The sequence below is a fragment of the Sinohyriopsis cumingii genome, chromosome 2 (genome assembly GCF_028554795.1).
Source record: "Sinohyriopsis cumingii isolate HCF-2022 chromosome 2, ASM2855479v2, whole genome shotgun sequence".
Taxonomy (NCBI): Eukaryota; Metazoa; Mollusca; class Bivalvia; order Unionida; family Unionidae; genus Sinohyriopsis; species Sinohyriopsis cumingii.
This window is the reverse complement of record NC_142962.1, coordinates 5559643-5570045: the sequence shown is the minus strand read 5'-3', so window position 1 is coordinate 5570045 and position 10403 is coordinate 5559643. Positions and strand designations below refer to the sequence as shown.

The window sequence follows — 10403 nt, the reverse complement described above, 5'->3', positions numbered from 1 at the left end:
TTTATGAAGACAATGTTAACGATGATAATGAAGTGAATTCTATACTTGATGCATCAATCAAACTATCAATTTTTTAAGTCAACCTAACAAATGTACTAACTCCTAATTCACACTTTTTAGATCATAATCAATGGTATCGATTTCAAGGTAGCATGCATATAAATATATACATTTTGAATTTAAATTTTAAAAGCAAAACATGGTAATATATTACCTCCATAATATTTAATTTTATAAACTTTTCAAAAACTTCTAACAGATCTGTGCATAATAATAAATATTTCTCCTTTTAATTTTTGTTTATGATCTCCTTGAAATGTTCTTTCTTTATAACTTCAATGAACATGATCTCTAATTTGAAATAAAACGTTTTCTTTTTACATATAATTTTTCGTTTCCTTTCATTGGGTGCTCCTATATTTTCCAAATTAAATATTAGGTATCAACACTGATTTCATCAGCTTATAACCATAAAACTAGAATGGTGTGCACGATTATAATTTTAAACAAAGTCTTGGAATATACCTAAATATTTAAAATTTTATCTTTAAAATGTGATAAAGTGGATGCAGAAAAGCAGCTTAGCTATTGCTAAGAATACCAATATGAATGATTTTCTTTTGGCTTAAAATTGTTTGAAAAAAGTGATTCATAAATTCATTACCTCTCTGTGTGTAATATTTTTGGGGCTATATTATTCTTTTGTTCTAGAACAATTTTGTAAATGGTAGTACAAGAGTTTTCCATGAAAAATCATCTATAATAACTACTGAAAAATTTGTAATCATTATTACATTCTTTTAAATTACTTACTTCTGCTACATCTACCGTCTCAAATAATTGATACCATTTGTAATCACTTTATCAGCTTTTATAGTTGTTTTTTTTTGTATAACATTTTTTTTGTATTGAATAAGGTTATTTTTCTAGCCATTTATTATTTCATATAAACTTACTTTACAACCTTTATCTTTTAATAATTGTCTTTGTTTTATAGTGTTATGACTTTATGGTCTTAAAATAAGTAATAAAAAATAGCGGAAAACAACAAGTTCTGTAATATTTGACAAATATAATTTATTTCCCTAAAATACAAAGTGAAAAAAGTAAAATATAACTTAGAGAATGGTGAATGAAATCCCAAAGTCCTAAATATTCTATTAATTCCAAAAGTATTGAGTAATCCAAATGAGTTGCAAATGTATTCCAATTGATGATTTGTATTGTACTGATGTATCAACAGTACAGAGAAGAATCACTAAGATATAATCCCAAAATGTCTTTAAATGAATTCACAGTAATTCCATAACAACTGTAAAATATCTAAATAGACTCTAAATGAATTCACAGTATTTCCATGACAGCTATTAATCTAATTAATCTCAAATATTAATTCCAATGAATGATTAAATAAGGTTAAATACATGAATTCCTCTCAATTGAACCAAATAAATTCCAAAACTGGTGGCACAGCTAAGAATGCCTAAATTGATGCAATGATTCTCTTATACAGATAATTAATATGCAATTACTAAAACATAAAGATGACAGTTAATTGATTTATTTACATTGCACATCCAACTGGTAAGCAAGGTCAACATTTATCACTAGCTACTCAGAACTTAGGTCAGCCAGGTCTTGTCATGAACTTTTGTCCCTGTCAAATCAAATTACATGATGATTACTAGTACTAACTGTATGGATCAACTGTGGAATTTTATGAATAAATCTATGCACTTGATATATGATTCATCTTTAAAGTGCAAACTACAATCATAGGATATTAGAATTAAAAACTTTGTTAACTAAATGACCCTTACAAAAGCGATTAGTATGAATATATATATATATATATATATATATATATATATATATATATATATATATATATATATATATATATATACATAGATAGATAGATAGATGACCTGAATAAGCTTCAGGTTGTTTAACATTATGGAAAATATTTTGTAATCCTGTTTCAACAGAAATTAAAAAAAATAATGTAGTTCATAATTCTTTATTTATACTGTATACAGCCAAAAACATTTTTTTAATAAGCCATAAACAGTGACTGTAAATGAGTGACAAAGAATAACTGACATAAGCTTAATTGGTTTTGTGACCATTTGAGCCAGAAATCATCCAAGATAAGGGTTTAAGCCTATTATCAAGCATCAGACACATGTACATATGTATATATAAATTACTAAATTCATCATCTATTAATGAATCATTCAGCGATAAAAAGATAATGAATGTTGCAATGATTATACTTGCAGAAAACATTTGATTGAGTAATCCTCTGTCCATCTATCTATACATCAATCCACTCATTCTTCTGTCAAACTATCAATATACATCAGTTATTACATCCATCCACATTTAACAAGATATGTGAAACTTAGCTCAGTGCAGGTGCCATGAAACCAGCTCCAAACTGTTGCATAGGACCTATGAAAAATAACAGATGCGGCAAGGCCATTCAAATTTAATAGCATGACACCCATGACCCCTTTAAATCTAGACCAGGCCCCTCCTATATTACATGTTGCCTGTCAGACTTGTAAAAAAAATTAAAATGATTTGCCAAAAAGAAATCTTGAGCAGACAGATGAAATGCTGCATTTCTATTTTCAAGTTCTTGAAAGACACTGGTAATTTATAAATATTCAGCCCCCAAATGAGGCTCCATTTATTAAGTCCCTCCACCTTATAAATATCATCTGCTTAATTCTATGAAAAGCTATAAACTTTGTGTACAAAATGAAGCATGTGACTGATGAATGAGGAACAGTACTATTTCTATTCCCTATATTTCAATGGTTACCAATAATTAGTGCTCACTTGTCCTGTATGAATAATAATGAGCTGTCTCTTGCTCATTCTGACTTGGTAATGCATTACTGGTTAAATATATCAAGTAGTACCTATGTGACTGTTTGACAGTCAATCATAACCATGAGATCAATGAGTTATAAAAGCCTCCAATCCAATGTTTTTCATCCCAAAGTAATGGAGATAACTACATTGTATTTTAGTCCATTACATTTGAAATTGATAAATGAAGTGAGTGTTTTCTGTGACAGAGTTCTATAACATGAACTAATTACAAACCTGGAAGGTACTGCTTTTACTGATGAATACAAAACAGAGGCAGATTTTACAGTGTTCAGAGAATAAAATTACTGAAAACTGGTTTGAATTAAGGCAGGGAGAAAACATTACTTTTAATGAAATCAAATCAAATCAATATTGAACACAAGGTCACACAATTTGTTCTTAAATGCACTATCAGTAAAGCTAATAAACACAGAATATTATTAAACTTAAGCATATTTGTATTTTTTTTGTTTTTTAAGGTTTAACAATTTTAACAATGTGTCAAAGTAATAGTAAACAAATATGATGCTGTCAGGCAAATGTAAGGTAAGTTATTAAAACAACTTACCCTGGTCATGTGTCTAAAAAAAATTATAAGTTAACTATTTTGTGATAATAATGACTCAGACAGACAGTCAGGCATGAAGGTAGATAATCAGGAAATAGGATGGCAAATGTACAGAAGACCAGACAGATTCAACTTATCTCTGATGGATTCAGGTGGTGTAAAAATCTAGAATTCGTTTATCACTATGTAACTCTTGTATTTCTGTCTGAGTATCCTGTGTGACTGATTGAAGCTATCAGGTGGTGAAATTCTGATGTTGACTGGTAAAGTGCATCATTATCAAAATAGGAGTATTTATTCCCCCATGACTGAGGCTCAGCCTGACCTGGTTGCCAAGGTAACTCATGTGAGGTGGAGATTTCTAAGGTTGATACACTGTTAATACTAGTAAGAGACAGATGATCTGATATGGAAGTCGTGTGATCCTGAACTAACGAGGATAAAACTATTACTGGAGTCTTCAATGCATAGTTTTGGATTGATTGTTCTATTTGTTCTTTATGCTGAGATACTCTTTCATAATCTGCTGTTCCTGCATACCATAAACTGACTGATGGTTCCACCTGCATATGAATCTGTAAAGATAAAGAGGAGTCAATTTCTGGCAGTGTAGTAACTTTACTGCCAATCTGCACTCTATTCATGCCTGCATTACTATCTTTGCTATTAGTAGGTTGCATAGAATTCTTAGCAGTCTTCGTGGTATTCAAATCTACACTATTCTGCATAGTATTCCCATTTACACCAGCTTGCAAAGTATACATGTCTGTGTGAGTCTTCATAGTATTCATGGTTACAATAGTCTGCTTAGTGCTCACCTCTGCACTGGTATGTGTAGCGTGCATATCTGTAATAGTTTTAGTAGTATGCATACTTGCACATGCTGGCATATTAGTGTTTCCATCTAAACTAGTTATCATGGAATTCTTATCTTCATCAGTTTCAGGAATAGTTTGTAACTCTGTCCTAGTCTCTGAGGGTGCATATGGTCTGTGACAAAATGTTTTCACTTGTGTTGCTTTTGAATTATCAGTAGACAATATTTTGGGGTTGTCTTCATTCAAAACATTACTAGGAAAACCATGATTCTTTGTGTTAGAATTGTCTGTTGCCACATTATCCATATCCTCTGTGACAATATCTGTGTCCTTCTCTGTGTATATTACATCTACATCCAATGATTTACTTTTGACTTGATATTTAGTGGTGGGTTGATGGTTGTCACCAATATTAGCCATGCTATCAAGCCGATTGTCCTTCACAGGGATTGAATGAAACCAAATTTGTGTGGTGGAAGACTCTATGTTTTTACTCATGAAAGTAGATCTTTCAATTGCTGTCTTAGTACCTGTCTTCAAAATTGTGGATTCTGCAAGGGTCCCACAAGACATCTGCAAGAAAGATATCCATTGTCCTGTATTATTAATAACTGCAGTTTTTGAAGGTGTTACATCAGAAACAGGTGCCTCAGTCTGAGGTATCGAATTTACTGTCTGATCATGCATGGGAAGAGATTTTCCAACATCATCCATGTGCTCCCTAAAATCTACACTGGAAAATTCTTTATCTGGTTTAGCACGGTCCATTTCTTGCTGCCCGTATGCTATAACCTGATCTATAACTCTTTCAACAGTATCAATCTGTGGAATACCATATTCCTTTGTCTGAAAACATTTTTGTCTCTTTTGTTTTTGAAAATAATGGCTTCCATCTCGTTCGTGGCCCACTAAATTGACACTATTTTGTCCAGTGGCACTGGTACCATCTGCAGAAGCTTGGATAGAGTTAACTATTTCAGATTGCTCTCTCCTGTTTTCATAACGAATGCTATCTTTATCATGCACCTCATTCCAATCTTTCTTAGTTTTTATTTTCTGTTCCAATTTCTTCATTTGGTCAATTAAACTGCCACCTCTTTCCTCAATGAAATGAGGTTCCTCATGGAAGGTATTTTGATATTCCCTCTTATATTTATCTGCGGGTGTTTCTACGTTTATATGTCCATCGTGACTACTTGTTTTAAACACCAGCAAGTTATCTTCCAGTTCATCAAGTTTTTCAGACTCCCTTCCCCTTAATGCATCTTTAAAATTATTTTCAATACCATGTTCTTTCTTCCAATCATAATCATTTTTTATTTTTTGCTCCAAAATCTTCATTTGATCAATCAAAGAACCAGGAGAATTATCTTCAAACAACACTGAATGCGTTATCTTTTCTTTTTCATCTTCATTAGCCATTTTGTGTACAAATGATGCTTCAGACATAAAATTCCTGCCTTCTTTAGAAAAGTATGCTGTAGGAGATGGGTTGAGGTCCTTTTCACCAATGGACTCTTTGGACTCACCACTATTAGCATCTCTCATTCCAGCTTCATTGTTAACTAACGTACGTTCACTAACAACAACACTATGTTTCTGATTCTGTTGTACCTTTGTCTCCAATTCTTTCGTTTGGTCTAGCAGAATTTTCTGAGTTCTTTCAGCAACAATAAAAATGGACTGAACAGGTGTTTGACTTTCTTTTGCAATCTCATAATCATTAAGATTTTCTGCTTTTTTCCAATCATTCTGCTGTTTTATTTTCTGCTCAAGTATTTGAAGTTGTTCAATTAAACTTCCTTCAGTTTTATCCATAAATGATTCTTGATCAGTAGAAACACTTGCATCTTGTCTCTTAAGTTTGTACATTTCATCCAACTTTTCTAGCTGTGTTTCTCTGTCTTTATCAAGGTTATTAAGATCCTGGTTTTCTTTTTTATACTTGTCAACTGGTGTATCAGTCACTAATTTATCAGGCTCCTCACTGAATGCTTTATCTTCCTTATTAGAACATGCTTCATCTTGTTCATCACATTCATCATCAATCAGATAATGAAAAAGTTTAGCATTGATATTATCATTGGCCATTTCAGATTTACTATATGTGTCTCCAGCTTCCTCATCATTATTTCCTGTATTGTCCATTTCCCTCTTAGAATGTTCTCGTGGAGACACTGTGGAATCACTTTTATGGAAGTCAGCTTTTGGACTGTCCTTTGAATGTTCAAAAACAATCTCATCAATACCTTCTGGTGCTGCAGATTTTGCGTCCATTTCATATTTTTCTTTCCATTGAGGTTTACTAGTTAGTTTCTGTTCCAGCAGCTTCATTTGATCTATTAAACTTATATCAGATTTTTCAAATTCAAAAGGGCTGCCACCTTTTTTGTCTGATTCATCTTGATAACTTTCTTCATCAAGATCTGAATGACTTCCTTTCTGTTCAAAGGCATCATGTTTTTCAATCTTCCTGAGCCTGTTATCAGCATGAAAGGTTAATTTTCCATCCAATAAACTTTTTTCTCCATTATGTTTTGTTGGATGATCTTGGTGCTTATCCTGGCTTCCTGTTGTATGCACTATACATAAGTATGCCTCCAGCAATACTACAATTTGTAGCAAAATATCAAGTCTCATGTTATGTTCAGCTGAGCTTTTGATTATGATGCTGAAAAAGAAAGACTGAAATTCAGACAATGGATGGCTAACAATTATAAAAGTTCTACAAAAATAAATATTCTGGTTCCTCAGTTTTAAGACTGTTACTGCATACTCTGTTAAAACGCAGGTATGGTCTTGGTTCTCTTTTATCCCAATAAATTAATTAACTTGTATCATTTATAAAAGTGGTCATTTTAATGACACCTGTGACCAAATCAAAGTCAATGAGACTCTGGATCAGACACTGAATGTTCAAGTCCCACCCTTACTATTAGTCTTTGAGGAAGGTATGTAAGTCCCACACTTGCCATCATAGTCTTTGAAGAAGTTATCTACACTTTAAGTCACACCCATGCCATCATAGTCTTTAAGGAATGCACCTAAGTCCCACCCGTGCCCTCATAGTCTTTGCGGAATGCACACAAGTCCCACTCTTGCCATCATAGTCTTTGCAGAATGCACACAAGTCCCACTCTTGCCATCATAGTCTTTAAGGAATGCACACAAGTCCCACTCTTGCCATCATAGTCTTTAAGGAATGCACCTAAGTCCCACCCTTGCCATCAAGGAAGTTTTAGCAGTTGCAACTTTAGAATCATTTAAATTAAGCCAAAAAGGTGGGAGCTATATACAGGTACTGATGAATGTACCAGCAAGGTAATGGTATATGAACAAACAAGGCTATGTCTTGGTGGTACCAGTATATGAATGTACCAACAAAAGCTATGTCTTGGCAGTACTGAGATATGAATGTATTAAAACGACATGGTTTTGGTAGTACCAGTATATGAATCTACTAATAATGCAATATCTTGACAGTATCAGTACATTACAATACAAGAACAGAATATTTAATCAACTGAAAACACATTTAGGTTTTGAATAATGTTACTTGCATTGAAAAGGCATTGGCTTCTGTGTAGGAAGATGGAGGAAAAGAAGCACAAATTGATATATTCATTAAAGACCGATTCAAAAGCAACTAATTCCATAAAATTCAGCAGTCTGAATTTATAATAAACATGGACCAGCAGTGGAAAATTGCTTATTTATCAGTGCATAGCGGTTGTATGCTCCCTCTGTTACTTTGTATTAATCATGTAGGAACAGTGTTCAGATGTGAACATGACATGGATCAGATGTGGTTGTTTGCTGCCACATCCAGTGACATTCACAAGCCTGAAACTGAATTATCTGATCCGCATAGGTGAAGATTGGGTTAAAACATCTGAACCATGGCTAGCAATGATGAAGAACCCCCACAATCACCTCCACGTTCATGCACCAAAAATGTGATATCCACCTCGCGATCAGCACAAGAATCCCACCTGCCTTTTATATCTACAAGATAAAACAAAGACAAACAAATCACAGATAGTGTGTGTGTGTTTGTGTGTGTGATCACAGAGGTACGCATCGTTGCTTACAATTTACCTGTCACACATGTACTAGATAGTAAGTATTGTAGTTATTATATAGTACATGTATGAAAGGTAAATTATAAGCAATGATACGAGCCCCTGTGTGTGTAATAAGCCTAAGACTCGGGGTCAACAATAAAATCCAATTTTAACAAAAATAACCCAGAGTCCAGACCTAGATAGTACCCTCGGTATTATAAATAATTAAGGAACGATCCAGGAGAAAAAGTAAATACAATAATAACAGTTCCCATGACGACAACGGTCATGCCCTGGTCGTCTAACTTAATTTTACTTACTTTTATGTTCCTCTATAAATAATCGCGTCCTTAGTTCAAACAAATAAATGAAATGACTACACAGAAACATTTATAAATAGTGTACTTCGCAGAGGTTTTCTATCATAATCCATCAAGTCACGGTCCACGTCTTTCTTGATAATAATTTCCTGTAATGATGACAAATATCTGTTTTGTTCCAAAATCAACCAACAAAAAATCGACAAACCGTCAATAGTCCCAACTTCGATGTCACTACTTCAGATGCAGAAATAGCCGCGATAGTCCGAATGCTTACTTTGGTACTCACTAATATATTTCCAAAGTATCAGGGCCAAAACGGACCGGTACCAAAAAGGCCCACAACCAAAACGGACTAAAGCTTAAAAGGCCCAGTCGGAAATGGCCCGACCCAAAAAGGCCCTTTTATGTATCAGTTACCAATTACTAGCATCATGTCTAGTTAAAGTAACTAATATGTAAATATAAAAAATCCTTGTTTTACTGAAATTTGTATAAATAATGTCCAGTAGAGAATCATTATGCCGTATACACAATCGTACCTGAATGATAATGAAAATAATTGCGACACGCTACTACTTGTTCTATGTAAAATCAACAAAGAAGAAAATAACGTAAGTTACTGAATGTGAGAAAGTTAAAAGAAGGCATATAATAATTGTGGAAGAAAACATTGGAAGTGAAGCGAATCAATAATATCAGCAGCAGAGAGACTGAGCCCACCAACTATTTCGTCCAACAGGACCATCTATCGAAAACTTTTCTGATAGAAGGTCTTATTTCACAAAATAAACCCTTCTATCCAGAAACTATGATGACTAAATCCTCTTTTCTGGATAGAAGGGTTATTTCGACAGCGATAACTCACTATAAAAAATGTTTCTTCACGTGGTGACGTCGACGACGACGTTGGGGGCTCAGTCTCTCTGCTGCTATCATGTAAAATATTTTAGGATTTTTAATTAAAAAATGTATCTAACCCAACTCGGTATCGTGTCCTAGGATCATGCAACGCTATCGTCACAAACCCGTGTGGTTTTCGCTGTGCATGACTGAAGGAATTTCTGAATCTATTTATGTCCATGTCTCCGCTGCACCAAGTCTGATGAATATTTCTCAGCGTGTGTGCGTCAACTCCGTTAAACACTGCAAGAACGTTACAATTATCTCTGATCACTTTTGGAATTTGTGTATACCGCTGAGTCACATAAATGACATCAGTGTTTTTGTGTCGACCACGGGAGAATATTCTGGCTGGATTTTTTTGTTTATCCAACATTACATCATCGTACACAACTAAGTTGTTAATTGATCTATCAAGGTCGTCGACGGATGGAGCTTCTTCGATGTCAGTTATAAAATCAATAACATCTTCGTCGTTTATCGATTTTGCACTTTCGTTAAAATCTTTTAGCACTTGATAACACCGCTGATCGTCCACAGACGGGGCTATCAAATATAATTTATCCCACTTCATCCACTTCATTATCAAATTAAGTAACAACTGCGACTTACCCGACCGAGATGGACCTATGATAATCATTCGGATAGAATTTGGTAGCACTGAGTTATGCTTGATTGGCTCACGTCGCTTTGTCGCGGAAAAGTCAGTGATTTCCATTAGATATATCATAAAATAAATATGGATTTATATTGTGTGAAATGCCGAGCACGTACCCCAACTACGGATACGACAACAATTACAACAAAAAATAATCGACAAGCGCTCACGGGTAAGTGTGAACGATGT

General features: G+C 33.9%; 1 protein-coding gene across 3 annotated transcripts; it reads right to left on the bottom strand.

Moving 5' to 3' along the window:
* Positions 1 to 1052: 1052 nt before the first annotated feature.
* LOC149804275 (uncharacterized) lies at positions 1053 to 8905 on the bottom strand. Of its 3 annotated transcripts, none has more exons than XM_089938324.1 (2): positions 8862 to 8905; positions 1053 to 6940 (listed from the first exon to the last, which is right to left on the bottom strand). In XM_089938324.1, the coding sequence occupies exon 2, from the start codon at positions 6907 to 6909 to the stop codon at positions 3634 to 3636; it is 3276 nt and encodes a 1091-aa protein (XP_089794450.1). In that variant the 5' UTR covers positions 6910 to 6940; positions 8862 to 8905; the 3' UTR covers positions 1053 to 3633. The 3 variants fall into 3 exon arrangements, with proteins under 3 accessions (XP_089794450.1, XP_089794440.1, XP_089794445.1); XM_089938314.1 differs by having other exon boundaries at positions 8654 to 8890; XM_089938319.1 differs by having other exon boundaries at positions 8739 to 8890.
* Positions 8906 to 10403: the final 1498 nt, after the last annotated feature.